The sequence below is a fragment of the Sciurus vulgaris genome (assembly GCF_902686455.1).
Source record: "Sciurus vulgaris genome assembly, contig: HiC_scaffold_616_arrow_ctg1, whole genome shotgun sequence".
Lineage (NCBI taxonomy): Eukaryota > Metazoa > Chordata > Mammalia > Rodentia > Sciuridae > Sciurus > Sciurus vulgaris.
In genome coordinates this window covers 2,007,624-2,026,287 of record NW_027632404.1, presented here as the reverse complement: position 1 = coordinate 2,026,287, position 18,664 = coordinate 2,007,624, and the positions used below count along the sequence as shown (strand labels likewise).

General features: G+C 34.7%; 1 protein-coding gene across 1 annotated transcript; it reads left to right on the top strand.

Moving 5' to 3' along the window:
* The first annotated feature begins 5,966 nt into the window (after positions 1–5,966).
* LOC306652849 (zinc finger protein 639-like) lies at positions 5,967–7,788 on the top strand. The gene has a single exon (XM_079125513.1). The coding sequence runs from the start codon at positions 6,303–6,305 to the stop codon at positions 7,758–7,760; it is 1,458 nt and encodes a 485-aa protein (XP_078981639.1). The 5' UTR covers positions 5,967–6,302; the 3' UTR covers positions 7,761–7,788.
* Positions 7,789–18,664: the final 10,876 nt, after the last annotated feature.

Below are 18,664 nucleotides of genomic sequence, written 5' to 3'. Positions count from 1 at the left end.
ATGTGCTGTGTTTTTCTAACCAGTCTAGTAGTACTAGATCATATGCTTTTCCATTTATATTTCTCAATGATCATCCATGCTTTCATTGTGCTTATATTATGAAGCCTCTATAAGCAACTCCAAAATGCTGGGTTCAGAGACTTTCTGGACAACTGAACAGATGGAAATTCCTGGAGTTTGGCACCTAGAGAGGACATGGAAGCTCCAGGCCTCTTCCCCCATGATTATCCTACATATTTCTACATCTGTATCCTTTTTAGTATTCTTAATAATTAAACCGGTAAATTTGATTTTCTCCATTCTGTGAGTTGCTCAAGCAAGTTAAACAAAGCTGAGAGGGGGACTATACAAACCCTGATTTATAGCCAGTGGGTCAGTAACACAGGCAAAACAACCTCGATTTGTGATTGGCATCTAAAGTGTGGAAGGTGTGTTCTTCAAGATTGAGCCCACATACTGTGGGCTAAGAACTGAATTTTGTGTAAGAACTGAACTGGTTCCATCAGCTATGGACCCAGCTGGTGTCCACAGCTGCAGCATTGCTTGCATGGTAGGTGAGATTAACTAAAACAACAACTACAACAACAAATAACAAACTCCACATTCCTGGGGTCAGAAGTGTATTGTTGAGTAAAAGTATGGGAGGAAATGCATTTGAGTTCAGTTTTTTTCTCTTTCTGCACAGATTGTGTATCATTGTAATTGGTATGGAAATATAAAACTTTAGGTGTTTTCAGAAATTTGAGATTATAATACTTCTTTTCTGGTAACTGCATATTTTATACTTTTTAATGAAGTTTTTAAGCAATGTTAGTTAAAATATGAGCTACTAGATATTCATATTTTCAAAAACAAGAATTATTGTTCAAGTAGAGTTTTCTTTATTAAATGACACATATAAGTTTTCAGTTGTTTCTTAGGTCATAATTTTAAAGGCAAATTTACCAGAGAGGAGCAATGATATTATAAAGCAGTAGAATTTCCATATTTTCCAAAATGCATCATTTGAAATATGCAATGACAAAAATACTAAATCTATTTAGAAAAGAAACTCTAATAATTTTCCTTTTCCTTATTAAAACACTATATATATACAAAATTTTCATGCACAAGTTTCAAGACCAGTAATTTTCCATGTATTCCTCTACAATCTGAATTTGACGTTTTGACCTAATGTGAAATATATTTCCCAGAAAACTAAGAAACTGTTTGTACCTAAAAAAATGTATCATGCAAAGACTGAGCAGAACACACTATTCCGTAACTGAATCCATAAAAGAACACCTCCTTCTTTGGATCAATTTCAAGGTGACACACACATGTAATTCCAGCAACTGGACCATTGAAGTTGGAGGATTGTAACTCTAAGGCCAGTCTGGAGTAATTAAGCAAGGGTCTAAACAACATATTGAGACCCTGTCTCAAACTAAATATAGAAAAGGGCTGGGTATGTGGTTCAGTGACTCAGTGGTTAATCACAGCAGGGTTCAAAAGCTGCCCAAAATAAGATTTAGACCTAACTCACTAAAATGTCTTAAAACTGCAAGAAATTTTTTTAAAACTATATTTTCACATTTTTAGAATCATGACATGTAAAAATCATTTTGTTATAGAGAATTTGTTCACAGTTGATTAAATGTTTACTGGAAACTCTTTTTTTTATTGTAAACAAATGGGATACATGTTGTTTCTCTGTTTGTACATGGCATAAAGGCATACCATTCTTCAAAGACGTACTTATATATATGTATATATATACATATATATAAAGACATCTTTTATATAAGATATATATCTTTATATATAAGATATCTTTATATATAAATACATATTTAAAAAGAGTTATATGTATATGTATATATATATGTATATATATATGGTTTATCAGGTACATTATGGTAACTCAGTACATGTGTATAATTTGTAGTAATTGGACCATAGTAAGTATTTTCATCCCTTCAACTATTAATTGTTTTAATGTACCAGGAATTTCATTTTGAAACACATTTTAAAGTAGCTACACTAGTAGTCACCTTACTCTGCCACAGAAGTATCAGAAGTGATTTCTCCACTTGGTTCTTGGTGCCCCTTACCATCTGTCCTCTCTATCTTCTTCCCATTCTCTGGGGATCAACACTACATTCTTTTCTACTAGATTTTCTTAGTGTTTTCTACAAATAAATGAGAACATGTGGTGTTTCTCCCTGTGTACTACGCACATTTCATTTAATATAAAGAAGGTTTTTGGTCAATTTTTTAATGGTATTGTGCTTATCACAGAAAATTAACTATTTTGATCCTTTATTTTTATTTCAACAGAATAGTTTTATTGATTTTTTTAGCTTCACATGACAGCAACATGTATTTTGACATATTATACATGCACAGGGTGCAACACATTACTTTAGAGGCCAGATCTGGTTTCATTCTTCTGGTTCAACAGTTTGATACTTCCTAAGTATGCAGGTCAGAGGCAGTAAGAACATTCATACAATTGTGAAAACATGTACCATCCATCTCTAGCACTTTTATTTTTCTGGAACTATTCCTCTGTGGCTATCAAATAAGAACTCCTCACTAACCCCTCTCTCAGCTTCTGGTAACTCTCATTCTATTTTCTGTTTGCATGATTTTTAATTCTCAGTTCTGCCTTCAAAATTAGTGCCTAACAGCTTTGGATAATTTGTAAGTGATATGTCACTTGCAATAATGTATTCAAATGCACAAATTACTCCTTCAGGAATTTTCAAATTTTTGTTCCAGGTTGAATAATATTCCATGATATGTCCAGGCCATGTTTTGCTTATACATTTATATGCTGTTGGATATTGACTTTGTTTCACCAGGATTATAATTAATAATGTTAATATGAGCATACGACAAACATTTCCATATATTCAATTATTTTTAGGAGATCAGTGAAAGAAAAATTGATGTATCAGTTAGTAATTTATGGTTATAAATATTGACATGTACAGCTCATTTAAGCATTTATTAAAACATGCTGTACACACTCAATGTGTTTTCAGTGGCTAACCTAGGTCATGATGCTAAAACCTGCCTCATAATTGTCATGTGCTGACACCAAACTGATATGTTGGACACTTGTGTTATCTTATGAAGATAAATGATTGACATTTCTTTGACATATTTGTTATTCACATGTTTTAAAATAACGGATTTAATAAAACATACATATCTCTATATTCACTTAATTCAGACAGCATATACTCTATGCCATGATTTATTGTTCAGAAGCCAGTGAATTGACAGATTAGGAAAACTTATATAGATATAAGAATTTATATTTGTAGTTTGATCAGAAGTTAAATTTGTACTATCCTGACCAAAAAAGATTTGAAGAAGTTAATAAGTCATTTCTCAGTACAGATTAGCAGTGAAGTATTGGTCATGGCATAGTCATTAGCTCTCATCACCTGAATAGAAAAGCAAACAGGGTCATGTTTCCATATAGTTCACCAGAAGGAGAAGATGGTGTCCAAACTGTATATGAGCATAAAGAAGCTTTTGAGAAACAGAATGATTGAGGTGGTCCTCTGTACATGGGATGTGCTTGCAGAGAAAGACTTGTGCTGTGAAGGTCCTGGAAATGCCTCTTATGCCTCCACAAGAGGATCACCATGTATCCATTTCAGAGGGTCATGAGTTCTGTAAGAAAGACACCCAGGAATACACCTAATACAGAAAATAAATGCCTAAGGAAGTAACTAATTCATACAATTTTGCAGGATTGAGCATTGTGTGGGACACATTGGGGAAAACAGTAGAAGATAATAATAAGTTATCACTTAAGTACATGTACAAGACCACAGGAAAACAAGAAAACAAGCTATGATGTGGGAATTTGTTCTTTAATGTTGTCAAGCAGGAGAATCTGGAGTTGAAAATGATGACCTGAAGGGAATTCAGAAGGCAGGTGGCACATTTGGAGAATCTCCTTGAAAACCAGTGCAAGTAGATTATTGATTTATATTTGATGTCATCCCCAAAATACTGAGACATAAAAGCATTTGTAGCTATGTATCCCAAAATTGCCATCATCCCTGAGTGGATTAGGGTCAAGAGATCAATGAGGAAGTTGGAGGACTTGAGCCTGTGCTATAGAAGGAATGTGAAGATGTGGAAGAGAAGAAGGATGGTGTTGACTGATATTTCAATGTGAACTTTAGAGAGAAATGCATTTCTTAGACTAATAAAATAACATGGTTGGTATTTTTCATCTCTTGGTTAAGGAATCATGGCATATATATCTTAGGAGTAAACAAAGAAAAAGTATTTATTTCAAAAAGTATTATCTTCATGAATCTCAGACTGTACTATTACCATCAGGAAAGTGTGCATTCACCTCAACGCACCTCTTTCTCACCTCAGAACTCACATTTCTCTCACATCTTCCAGCTGACATTTTTCTTTTATTACTCAATCATATCTGGATTATATAACAATTGTGGGGCTCCCATTGTATATAAGCTTTCCAATCCATTCAGAACTACTATTTATTATTGAATGTGGTTCTCAGTTATACTCTAATCTTGAAGATTTCTGAGGTAGTATCTTACTTGACTTTCTCCTTTTTCTTCTTTAAGCCCCATGTACATATTAAATGTCTTCAATTTTTGATGAATTCAAATAGGAAGATTGCATTATACTACAGAATTCCAGTTCTCTCAAGAAGTGAATCTCAATGTAGTAATAATATACATGGGTATATTATTCTTTTGCTATCTGTATTCTTGTTTATTACAAGCACTAATATCTTTCATAAATTAACTAATCCAACTTTAAGAATTACTTACTCTATAACACATTGTTTGAATTTGCATCTGTGATCTTCATTTGAGCCCAAGTGTGACCTTGAGCAGTTTGTGGTGCTATATATTGATCAACTAATTTGTAAAATATGATCAGACATCTTTCCTTAATTCTATATATATTATGTGTGCAAGAAGATAAAGTAGTAAATGTCAAAGTGTTTATGACATATAATGACCTCTACATATATTGACCATTATTTTCATTATGCCATTCCTCATACATTTGATTTGGGAGACTTCACTTAGTTATTTTAATAATGACTACCTCTGTTACTGTCTCATTAAATTTCCACAATTTTAGAACATTTTCTCACTCTCTCTTGTCAGATCATTGCTGGTAATTTAGGAAATTTTTGAAAACACATTGTATCTATCCAAGTTATGCAAAAGATTTTATCATCACCAGAATAACTACTAAGTGAACCAAGTCCAGTAATCAAATATTAGTAGAAACATACTCTCATGTTTTCTACTTAGTCATCTAGATGTAGTGTAGTAAATAAAGTCACAGTAAAAATAAAACCTGAATTAAAAACAAAACTTTGACCCAAGTCTAAAAGATAGTTCCCCAAAAGAAATCCAATCATCATCTGCATGATGTAAACAATTTTTCAGTTCAGAGGTCCAAACATAAATTTGATATGGAAAATTTGTCATCGATCTACCAATGGAATGTTTCCTATACAAAGCATGTTTGTGTTTTAATTCAAGTGTCTTAAAAAGTAGGTATGTATTTTCAATAATTTCCAACCATATATTGATAAACAACAGTCAGAAAATTATCCATAGGAGACAGTCATTTTTTCACTCTTTAGAACATATAGATCTATAAGTCAAGATATTAACAGGAACCAGAAAAGTCAAATAGTTATAAACGTGGGGGAAAATCTAAGGAGATGTAGATACTTAGTTAAAATACTGAAGTGTTGGCCCTCTCCGTGGGCCCCCAGGTGAGCTGCGCAGGCGCGGAACAAGGCGGTGAGTGCGGCCGCGCAGCCTAGGCCTGAGGCCTGGCGGGCTGGGCTTAGGGCTCACGGGAGGGAGAGGGCCAGTCCCGGCAGAGCGCCCGGGAGCGCGAGGGCCTGAGCGGCTTCGCCTGCCACCATGGGCCCCCTCCGCCCGCTTCGCCACCTCAGCTGTGCCTGGGCCAGACCGGGCCCCGGGGAAACGGTGACTCTCTTCCCCTTCTTCTACTTGCTGGCTGAGTAAGAACTGGAAACAAGATGTAACTTGCTGGTGGCAGTGCTTAGCCACGACGATGTACCCACATAAAGTTACCTATTCAATGTCCAGGAATCAGAAGACATGTATTTGCATCTCTGGTTTTGCCATTTCTTAGTTGACTTGACTTCCACTGAGTATGTTACTTCATCACTAAAATTGAGGTATTTTTCTTACCATCTGTGGAAACGTCATAATTCATTTTTCCTAACTGCAATATTAAGAATTATACCAAATTGAAAAGATATGAATGAGTATCCTAAAAAAAGAAAAAGGAAGACTTTACATCCTTCTCGTTATTCAGATTCCTCTGGAATAAGTAGAATTGCAGATGGATTCAATGGGATTTTTTCTGATCATTGTTACAGTGTCTGCTCTATGAGACAGCAAGACTTAAAATATTTTGACAACAAAGATAATGATTCTGATATTGAGACATCAAATGACTTGCCAAAATTTGCAGATGGAATCAAGACCAGAAACAGAAATCAGAACTATCTGGTTCCCAGTCCTGTACTTAGAATTATAGACCACACTGCCTTTTCTACAGAAAAATCTGCTGATGTAGAAATTTGTGATAAAGAGTGTGATTCACCCGAATCAGTCAACCAACAAACTCAAGAGGAGAGTCCTATAGAAGTTCACACCGCTGAGGATGTCCCCATTGCTGTAGAAGTGCATGCAATTTCGGAGGATTATGACATAGAGACAGAAAACAATTCTTCCAATAGCCTCCAAGACCAAACTGATGAAGAACCACCAGCTAAACTTTGTAAAATTCTGGACAAGAGCCAAGTTTTGAATGTGACTGCCCAGCAGAAATGGCCTTTACTGAGAGCTAATAGCAGTGGCCTCTATAAATGTGAACTTTGTGAATTCAATAGTAAATATTTTTCTGATTTAAAACAGCATATGATCCTAAAACATAAATGTACTGATTCAAATGTGTGTCGAGTATGCAAGGAAAGCTTCTCTACCAACATGCTTCTCATCGAACATGCCAAACCACATGAAGAGGATCCCTACATCTGTAAATACTGCGATTACAGGACAGTAATTTTTGAGAACCTCAGCCAGCACATTGCAGACACCAACTTTAGCGATCACTTGTATTGGTGTGAGCAGTGTGACATGCAGTTCTCCTCAAGCAGTGAACTCTACTTACATTTCCAGGAGCACAGCTGTGATGAACAGTACTTGTGTCAGTTCTGTGAACATGAGACGAATGATCCAGAAGACTTGCATAACCATGTGGTAAATGAGCATGCATGTAAATTAATAGAACTAAGCGATAAGTATAACAATGGAGAACATGGACAATACAGCCTCTTAAGCAAAATTACCTTTGACAAATGTAAGAACTTCTTTGTATGTCAAGTATGTGGTTTTCGGAGTAGACTTCATACAAATGTTAACAGGCATGTTGCTATTGAACATACTAAAATATTTCCTCATGTTTGTGATGACTGTGGGAAGGGCTTTTCAAGCATGCTAGAATATTGCAAGCATTTAAATTCACATTTATCTGAAGGGATTTATTTATGTCAATATTGTGAATATTCAACAGGACACATTGAAGATCTTAAAATTCATCTAGATTTCAAGCATTCGGCTGACTTATCTCATAAATGTAGTGACTGCTTGATGAGGTTTGGAAATGAAAGGGAATTAATAAGTCACCTTCCAGTCCATGAAACAACTTGATTATTCTCTTTGACATACATAATGTTTTTGTAAAATAATAAATTCAACTTTTTTTGAGATGTTAAAAAAAATACTGAAGTGTTGATTTTTTGTTATTTTTATCTTTAATTGAAATCTATTATTTGTGTGGTGAGTCATCCATACCTAGCAGAATCAGAATTGGATGAGCCATGGGATACAGAAGACTGACATGCAGGCACTGGCAGTCATGATAGATTGTTGCAGGTAGACTAAGGAGTAAGAGCCTGTGAGTTGGAGTGTCTTACATTCTGATTGATGTGCTAGTTCTCCAAACAAATGGTTTTCCTAACTCCACTCCATCCATTTCCTCACAGAAGAAGCCAGTCCCTTATGGTCTTGGCCCCTTTACCTGTGACTTTAAATAAAGGAGAGGTGGGCTACTCCATGTTTTTGGAGGCTAGATCTGGTTTGGCCTGATCTATCATGCCCCCTCACAATAGAAAAGGGTATTAGCACTTGAGTTTTTATTGATTATATATTTATGGGTAATTGATAGATTTATAGCCAGCATCATCTTCTGCCTATTAATCCTTTTCTCATCCACACTGGATGTGACTGAATTCCCTGCAATTTGTACTTTGGGATGCAGAATTGTAATTCAACATGTGTATATAGTGTAAAGTGATCAAATCAGGAAAATTTCAATCTTGTCAATTGTTATCTTTTTTTGTTAAAAAACAGGAAACTCTGATTATGTGAAATGTATAAGTAATTATTATAGCCAAATCACCCTATTGTGCTATAAAATTTGAGTTAATTTACCATCTTAACCTTTTTGATATATCTTACCCACAATCTATCGAGTTACATTTTTTAAAGATCTAGTAAGCTGTTCTTTTCTCAACTTGTGTGTGATCAGCTTTTTCAACTTTAGTGTATGAGTGTCAACATGTGATATTTGGGAAAATGAAAATTTTCTACCACTACTAGGAAAAGACAATCTTTCCAAATAATGATCCAGTAAAATGACACAATTTGCTCCATTCCCTCATTCAGAGTTTTGGGTTTGTCTGCCAGGATAAGTCCAAGAGAATGTTTAGAAATATATAAGTCAAATATCCATATAAGTCCAAGTTTTATGGATCACATTTTTTCACTAGGACTTAGAACTCTTTTATATGACATCAGTGAACATATAATGCCATTTGCACTTTATTATAATTTTTTTTCACATAAGTCAATTAATTGTAGGCATTTCTTATACTATAATTTTAAATGGATAAATACTAACATGTAATATTTGACTCATAAAAATCAGTTTAACCCAGGCATTGGATATTGAGACAGTAGGATTGCAAGTTCAAAGCAAGTCTCAAGAACTTAGCTAAGGTCTAGGCAATTTTGCAAGACACTACCTCAGAAAAAGAAAAACAAGAAAAACTTGGGTATGTGACTTATGGTTAACCCTAAACATCAGTTCAATCCCTCATACCAATAAGTAAATAAAGAAGGTTTATAAATTGCCCTCTCTCAAAAAAATTGTATTATGAAACAAAACAAATAGTTGCATTCTATCACATCATTTCTATGATATACGAGATCTCTAAAATGTTTTCAAAATTTCTGCCTTATAAAAATGAAGCATGCTTACACTCATTGAATAAAATATTTTAATCATGAAGTCCATTGGATGACATTAAGTTCAGTGTGACCAAGGAATCTGCCGCCCTACAAAAAGGAATAATAAAAAGCCGATGTGTGAAGTACCATGTCTTTGCAATAATATCCAGGATTTCATGGATTTGTTTGTTCATTGCTTAAACCCAGTGGAAAATTGTCTTCTGAATGTGAATTTCTATGCAAGTAACACACAAAAAAAATTATACTCTTCCCTGAAGAAAGCACAAAAGGAAGGGACACAATTTGGTGTAATCCTAATCACAACTATTCTTTCTCCAAGTAGTGCCATCAGTTAATCCAGAAAAATATTTCTAGTCATTCTGCTCCCTCCAGATTTAAAATACAATCATATCAGTACATGTGGCACAGTGTACATAATATGTGTATATATATAATATATATTACTAAAATAATATAAGTATATTATAGTGATATTTTACAGAAAGTTATATAATAATGTCCATGATGACATACCATTGATAGAAAGCATCTGGGGAATGGAAAACATTAAAAAACATGAGTTAATCCTATGGTTCGTCCCTTCCCAGGTGTATTCATCACACTGAAGACTGGCACAGTACACTCTAAGTGATCAGGGGAAAGAACAAAAGTTCTCTGCCATCAGTCAGGTTATATGAGAAACACTATCCAAATAAGGGTCTTAGGAGTGATGCTGACAACTTCATACCTGGATGCTCTCTTGTACCAGACAGTGATATGATGCTTTATGCACTGGAGAAATGCAGCTGCTTTCAGACTCAATATTATGTGTGTAAGGATTAGAAATCACATTGAATATAACATGAAATTCTGAAATAGGTCACATTTGAAGAATCCACATCTGGTAAGAGGAAGAAAAGTTTAAGTAAGTAGATGAATAAATCATCACACATGAAAAAAGAAATGTCCAAAAATTTCAGAATTTTATTTGTTATAGCTTATAACAAAGACTGAAGGATACTTCCTTTAATATCTGAATCAAGGAAGGAGTCATGTTAGACAGTATGCCATCCTGCAATCACCATGGCTGTGTGATTCATACATGATCACACATGTTTCTCCATACTAGTGAGAACTGCTCAGGCAGTGGAGTTGAGCTAGACAAAAGAACAGAAGTAGAATTCTAGGAGGATACTCCTCTGTAGGCTCAGTTGCAAGTTTCAGGGTCATAAGACCTTATGGATGGGAAGAGCTCAGGGTGAAGTTGTGAAAATTGCACACATCTGTTCTCTCTTCTGCAGTGTGAACATAATTCTGCATCTCTTTTGGGATGAGGGGATACACAAAACCTATTATTTACTCACCACTTAGTTACATATGTGTACATGCATATGCTTTAGTTTGTGTTTAGCATACAGCTCACCTTCACCACTGATGCTAATCATCTCATCCTCCCCTTCTTTTCATTAAGGTAAAAACAGATAATGGGGATAAGGCAGGTGAGATTGCTCCTGCTTCAAGCAATTGGGATTGGGACTGAGGTCTATGTAGGCAGCACTTTCTACCTTGGGAAATTACTTGTGCTGAAAATGTATGGAAAACACACAGAAAAATGAAAGGCACCTCAGGGAAGTCAAAAGCATCACACAGCCAATGTTATTTCTGTGAACAAATCTGTTTTAAAATTCATGAACTCCAGCAAAATGGACAGCAAAACCCTGGACAAGTTTCTGGAAAATGAATGGCACCTACTGGTGAAAAATAGAGGTTATAATTGGTTCCCTGTGTAAGTTGTCAGATATAAAGTACAGCTCAGGATTTACACTAAGAGCTATGATATTTATATTATCACTATTGTAAACTTCTGAGAATAGTCACTAGAAAAAAAAGCATTCATTTAAAGAAATAAGAAGTCCAAGAGTTGCTTTTTTATAGACCCACAATCTGTCATTTCTGGGAAACCCAAGCAGTCCTGCAGGAGAGTCTATCTCTCTGATGTAGTGATAGAAGATTCAAGTCATGTTTTCCTCTTCAACAGCTTTGGCTTTTCTGTATCATTTTGTTCTTCATGTCTTAGTGACAAGAAAATGATATAAGCTGACATTTATGAATTGATGTAAAAAACATACAAAATCAAGTTTGGGAAAAAAATCTGAAAGGTAGCATTAGTAAGGCAGGATATGACCTAAATGTTCCTCAAAAATAAATTAGATTCAAAAAAAAATAAATTAGATTCAGACACGTTCAATATGTCAGAAATTAAAAAGGGTATTTTTTTAGTGACTAAAACATAAAGGACTAATGAACATAAATATTCTTCCTCCAAAATATTGTGAATTTTATTCCTGGGTATTTTGGAACAAAAAATGGAGAACTACCAGGGTAATCATTTGATGTTTTAAAATATTTAATGTATTTCAAATCCTTAGCATCATGGTCCTCTCATTTGCCATTTCCTAACTAATAGAGTACAGGGTAAGAAAATTTTTAATTGATGCAATTAAATTGGGTTCAAAGACTACATGAGAAAATACATATAAGTAGTTTATAGCAAAGTGAGATGCCCATTTGTGAAATGAGGTTTGTAACATAAAAACTCATTTTCTTCTAAAGATTTAAATATTTATAGTTATTCCAATTATAGGAGTCCCTCACATCAATAGTTCTTTATGAATTAAGATGACAGTAGAAAAATTATAATTAATAAATATTCTAATTTAAAACTTATGGTTTTCAGATGCTATGTATACAAATATATAATATCTCTAGATGACATATTGTATGTAATTTGTGTCACTAGAACTCATCAAATAAAAACAAATGTGAAGGTAAAATTACTTGATATTCCCTATGAAAAAAATTACTCACTTTAAGGTGATCTAAATTAAAGAAACAAATATTCTTAGAAGAAAATATCTTCATTTTGCCATACAAAACACAGTCCTCTGTGCTGAGTAGTACTGTTGGATCTGACATATCCTCTTCAGATACCAGAAGCCATACTAGTAGGCTTAAATTTTCTCCTTTCACATACATTTTTGGACCTAAAGACACAATAATTCTGCATCTGAGGACACACAGAAACCCAGAAATCTGAGGCAGGGGAGGGATCTGTGCAGCTAAGGAGAGCCCAAACAACTGTAAGTTTTAAGGAAAAGATGTTTTTAACCTTTATCTATGCAGGACTGTAATTTTAATGTCTGTAGAACAGTAATAAGATCCCACTGGTGAACACAGAACTGTGGCTTCCCTAGTTGAATATATCCCCTGTTATTAAATTTTACTTTATTCCCTGTTGGATAAAAGCAGTCTAGGGAGAGTTGGACTCCAACATTTTCTCTGAGTTTCCTGAATACATCTGGAAAGAGATCTTGATTGGAATAATGTCTCCATCATTTTGACAACTCCAGTTAATCTCATTCTGGCCTTAAGATCCAATTAGTCCAAACATTCCACAATTACAATGCCTCTACTTTGGGGTGAGGGACTCCTTGTACCCCCATGGTTTCCAGGCTCTGAGGGTTCTCTTACAGTGTTTGATGGGCCCCTCTTCCCTAGTTTGTTCTCACATGCAGGAGTAATTTTTGGGTATTCTTGGGTCAATAAGTCATCAGTTTCAAACTGGCAGGGTTTATTTTCAAGCTCTAAGACATTAAAATCAATCTTAAATGAAATAAAAATTTAAAAAAAAGGCAGAGTTCAAGGTCACTGGTTGAAGAGATCTCCAGAAAATTGAACATAGAGCTGAAGCAGAGCCCAAGGTCTGAGTTCACTCTAAGTTATCTGCAACATTAGGCCTCATCCACACTAATGGAGTTAGAGTCAGGCCTGCACTTTCTCTGAGAGAAACTATATAAAATTAGGCCAAGTTTTTTTGTTTCTTTTATATGAAGATACAAAAAGTATTAAAGAAAAAGTGAAGGCCTAACACCCAGAGTCAAACCAAGGTATGATCATTGCAAGCAGTTCAATTGATGTTCCAGTTGATGAAATCAGAAGTAACTTATTTATCACAGCCATTATTGATATGTGAAGAATTAAGGTAGATATGTTAACAAATGAAAAATTAGTTAGTTCTAAAGATAATTGGAAATTTGAACTAAATTTAAATAAATATATTGAATACTGTCACCTGTATTGGATAATTCCATGTGGTTGCATCTGTGGTAGTGCAAAAGAAATTTAACAACAAATGCCAAAACATAAGACTTCCAAGGCCATGTGAGAGGGAGATATAAAATAGAAGAAGACCATAAATACTTGAACAGGCATTCCAGCATATACACAATTAGGCCAGACTCATCTGGGAAGCAGGAGGACCAGGGTTTCATGTGCTGTGGAAAGTTCATCTCTACATGCAGCTTCCATTCATGCCCAGTCACAACTCTGCATTTGGGCACCTGGGCTCTATCATACTCCCTGACATGACATGGCCCATTGATCACCAAGGTGCCTCCTGGAATTCTGTCTCTCTCAGTCCATGGAAGTTTTCTCAGGTAAGCCATGGGAGAGTATTGTCCAGTGTATTCCCAACTTTGGTTAGTGTTTTGGTTAGAGTCTTGAAGAGCTCTTTGGAGATGTAGTGAGGTGTAGGTACACACCACTGTTCTATTGTGGACTTGCCATATGACTTTGAAAAGTGAGTCCAATTTCTTTGATGATGTTTCCCTGATTTTTAACACAAAAAATGACTCCAACTCCTTTTGTCAGAATTAAACAGTAAAACACTGATATTAGGTCTGGAGTTCCAACAGTTAAGTAATAAACTCTAGGGAGTAGGTATCAAACATTAGATATATAAAGACTTTCAGGAATATTCTCATATGTATTGACTAGTACAGAATAAATTTTAAAGGACCAAGGTATGGAATGAATCAGGATGTATTTGAATTCTGGCTTTTTATACATTTATAGAGATTGGAATATATTGTTAACCTCTCAAAGCCTCTGTTTATTCATCTGTAGGACAGGGCTGTTGCCAAATATATCCCAAGGCTCACATGGGAATTAAGTGAAGACATAGATAGTAGGCACCTTTGCACAGTGAGTGATCCCTAAGCCAGAGAGGACTGGCCTGTTTTTGCTTCACTTGTAGACACCCAGCAGCACCTTCATGCCTTTCCCAGAATTCACACTTCAAAGAGGTATCTGTAAGTAAATAAATGAAGCAGTTATTTTTGGAGGCATAAATATGATGATTCAATATCAGTTACTGTGCATAAAATTAGTTTCTGTTTTTTGTATGACATTAAAACCTACCTTTCCCATCTTTGCAATTAGGAATAGCCAAGATTATGTGCTGGCCAATAAGATATAGGTAGAATCAGTGGCTCCATGGTCTTTAGCTCTTTGGTTTTCATTATTTTTTAAAATGTGTAATTGGTGCATAATAATTATTCATGAATGATTAATTGTGGCATATTAATTATATGCTAATAAAATAACTTGTTCAATTTGAATTCCCAGTACTTTCCATTTACTTCTCCTCCTCCTTCCCCCACTCACTTTTGCTACTCTACATTTCTTCCTTCTGTTTGTGTAAAATCTTTAATTTTTTCCTTTTTAAATTCTCAGTCTTCCATCTATGGAAGCACATATTTGATAGTTGTCTTTCTGAATCTGGCTTATTCACTTAAACTGAATAAGTTCCATAACTTAATAACTCCAGTTCCATCATTTTCCTGCACATTATATAATTTTATTATTCATGACTGTGTAAAATATATTTATACATATCATATATTCTTATCTGTTCACCTGTTGATAAACACACAGTCTGATATCATAACTAAGTTAATGTAAATTACTGTGCTAAAAAATATTATGCATGTATTGCTATAGTGTGCTGACTATATATTTGGATAAATACCAGAAGGGATGTTGATGACTCGTATGTTAATTTCATAGTTTTGAGAATCTATTGTATAGGTTGTATTAATTGAAAATTCAAACAACAGTGTATAATGTCCTTTATCTGCATCTTTGTCAGCAGTGATTAAGTATTACTTATATTAATGATGTTTGACATTGTAATTGGAAATAAAAAATAAGTGGAGTTTTGATTTGAACTTCCCTGAGTTCCGAAGAGGAGAAATTTTTATGTGATTGTGTACCATTTGTATTTCTTTTTTTAATTAAAATTTTATAAATGTGTATTTAGTTCATTGTCTCATTTACCATTTGGGTTTTCGTGAGGGAATTCTGTTAATTATTTTCAGCTCAAAATATCTTCTATATATTATCATCTGCTGAGAGAGTAGCTGGAAATTTTTTCTCCAATTCTCTATGTTGTTTTTCAATAGGGGCTTCATTGTTCTTTATTGCTTTATTGTAACTTATTGCTGTGCAGAGACTTTTTAATTTGTAGTTGTTCCATCACTGATTATGGGTTTTATTTTTTGATCTTTATCAACCTTTCTAAGGAAGTTGGTGCCTGTGCAATCTTTTGGGGTGTGGATTCCATATTTTTTTCTAGCAGCTGCAGTACTTCTGGTATAATTCCTATGCCTTTGATTTACTTTGAGTTTAATTTTGCTTGCAGCATCAGAAATAGGGATAAAGTTTAACTCTTCTATATATGAACACCCAGTTTATCTAGCACAAGTGGTAAAAGGTTCCTATTCTCCAGGGTATGTTTTTGGCATTGTCATCCAAGATTAAATGAATGTAAGCTGGTGCCTTCTATTCTATTGCATTGATCTTTGTGTTTGCTTTGGTGCCACTACCAAGATGGGTTTTTACTAGAGCTCTGTAGTATAACATGACACAAGTCACCATCATGCCTCCAGTATTGCACTCATTTCTCTATGGGTTTAGGTATTGTAGGTCTTTCATTCTTCCATGTGAATTTTAGTACTACTTATTCTAGGACTTTGAAGAATGTTAATAGTATCTTGATGGTTTCACATTGATTCTGCATATTGCATTTGGTAATACAGTCATTTTACCAATAATAATCCTGCCTATCCAAGACCACTAAAGTTCATTCCATCTTTTAGATTCTTCTATATTTGGTGTTCTATAAATTTGATTGTGGAGTTTGTTCACCTCTTTGACCGGATTTATTCCTAGAGAATTTTGGAGGCTATTTTGAATGGGATTGTTTTTCTGTTTTTTTTTTTTTTCTTTCCAGTGTATTCACTATTGATATCTAGAGAAGCTATTGATTTTTCCATGTTGATCTTCTATCCTGTTCCTTGATTGAATTTATATATCCTCTATAGAGATCTGTTGGAACATATTGGTTCTTTTATGCAGAGGATTATATAATCTGCTGTTATAATTTGACATCTTCCCTCCAGATATCTCCTTTATTTCCTTTTCTTACCTAGTTGCTGTAGCCAAAATTGAATGTTCTATATCAAATAGGAATGGAGGCAGTAGACATCATTTTCTTATTCCTAATTTGGAGGAAATTATTTTAACTTTTTCATGCTTCATATGATATTGGATTTGAGTTTGCTCTATATAGTCTTTTTGATGTTGGGGTAAGTTCCTATTAAGCCTAGTTTTTTGATGGTTATATTATGAATTGCCACTATATTTTAAAAAGACTTACTCTGGCTCTATTGTTATGATCATGTATTTTTCTTAAATTCTACTCATATGGAGAATTATATTTATTTACTTGCATACACAGAACCATCATTACACAATGGAATGAAACCAACTCAGTCATAATCTACAGTCTTCTTAATGTGCTTTTGTATATGATTTGCTAAAATTCTATTAAAAATTTTCAACTGTGTTATCAGGCATGTGGTTCTGTAGTTTTCTTTTGTTTACCTGCTGTTACCTGGTTTTGGCATCAGTGTAATTCCAGCTTCAATAAATAAATTTTGAAGCACTTACCTTCCCTTTCTGTTTCATAGAATAGTTGAGGAAGCAGTGACATGTGTTATTTTTTAAAGGTGTGGTAGTTTTCAACCGAGGTTACATTCTGTCTGGGCTTTTGTATTTTACATGACTTTAAAAAATATTTTTAGCTGGGCACAGTGATGAACACTTAAAATTTCAGTGGTCAGGAGACAGAGGTATGAGAACCACTGATTCAAAGCCAGTCTTAGAAACTTGGCAAGGCTCTGAGCAAGTTAGTAAGGCCCTACCTAAAAATAAAGTGCAAAAATGGACTGGGTAGGTGTTGGATTGCCACTCAGTAGTAGGGTGGTGGCCTCGCATGAGTCAGACACTGCGTTCTGTATTCAAAACAACATAAAAATAAAATAAAATTAAAGTTAACTTCTTTTTTTTATTTTATTGTAAACAAATGGGATACATGTTGCCTCTCTGTTTGTACATGGCGCAAAGGCATACCATTTGTGTAATCATAAATCCACATACAGTAATGTTGTTTGATTCATTCTGTTATTTTTTCCCCTTCCCCCCACCCCTCCCACCCCTCTTTACCCTCTATACAGTACTTTCTTCCTCCATACTTGCCCCCCTCCCTAACCCTAACTCTAACCCTAACACTAACCCTTCCCTCCCCCCCCATTATGTGTCATCCTCCACTTATTAGCGATATCATTCGACCCTTGTCTTTTTGAGATTGGCTTATATCACTTAGCATGATATTCTCCAATTTCATCCATTTGCCTGCAAATGCCATAATTTTGTCATTCTTTATGGCTGAGTAATATTCCATTGTGTATATATACCACAGTTTCTTTATCCACTCGTCAATTGAAGGGCATCTAGGTTGGTTCCATAGTCTGGCTATTGTGAATTGAGCAGCTATGAACTTTGATGTGGCTGTATCTCTGTAGTATGCTGATTTTAGATCCTTTGGGTATAGGCAAAGGAGTGGGATAGCTGGGTCAAATGGAGGGTCCATTCCAAGTTTTCTAAGGAATCTCCACTCTGCTTTCCAGAGTGGTTGCACTAATTTGCAGCCCCACCAGCAATGTATGAGTCTACCTTTCTCCCCACATCCTCGCCAACACCTGTTGCTTGTATTTTTGATAATCGCCATTCTAATTGGGGTGAGATGGAATCTTAGGGTGGTTTTGATTTGCATTTCTCTTATTACTAGAGATGTTGAACATTTTTTCATATGTTTATTGATTGCTTGTACATCTTCTTCTGTGAAGTGTCTGTTCATTTCCTTAGCCCATTTGTCGATTGGATTATTTGTATTCTTGGTGTAGAGTTTTTTGAGTTCTTTATAGATTCTGGAGATTAGTGCTCTATCTGAAGTATGATTGGCAAAGATATTCTCCCACTCTGTAGGCTCTTTCTTCACATTACTGATAGTTTCCTTTGCTGAGAGAAAGCTTTTTAGTTTGAATCTATCCCAGTTATTGATTCTTACTTTTATTTCTTGT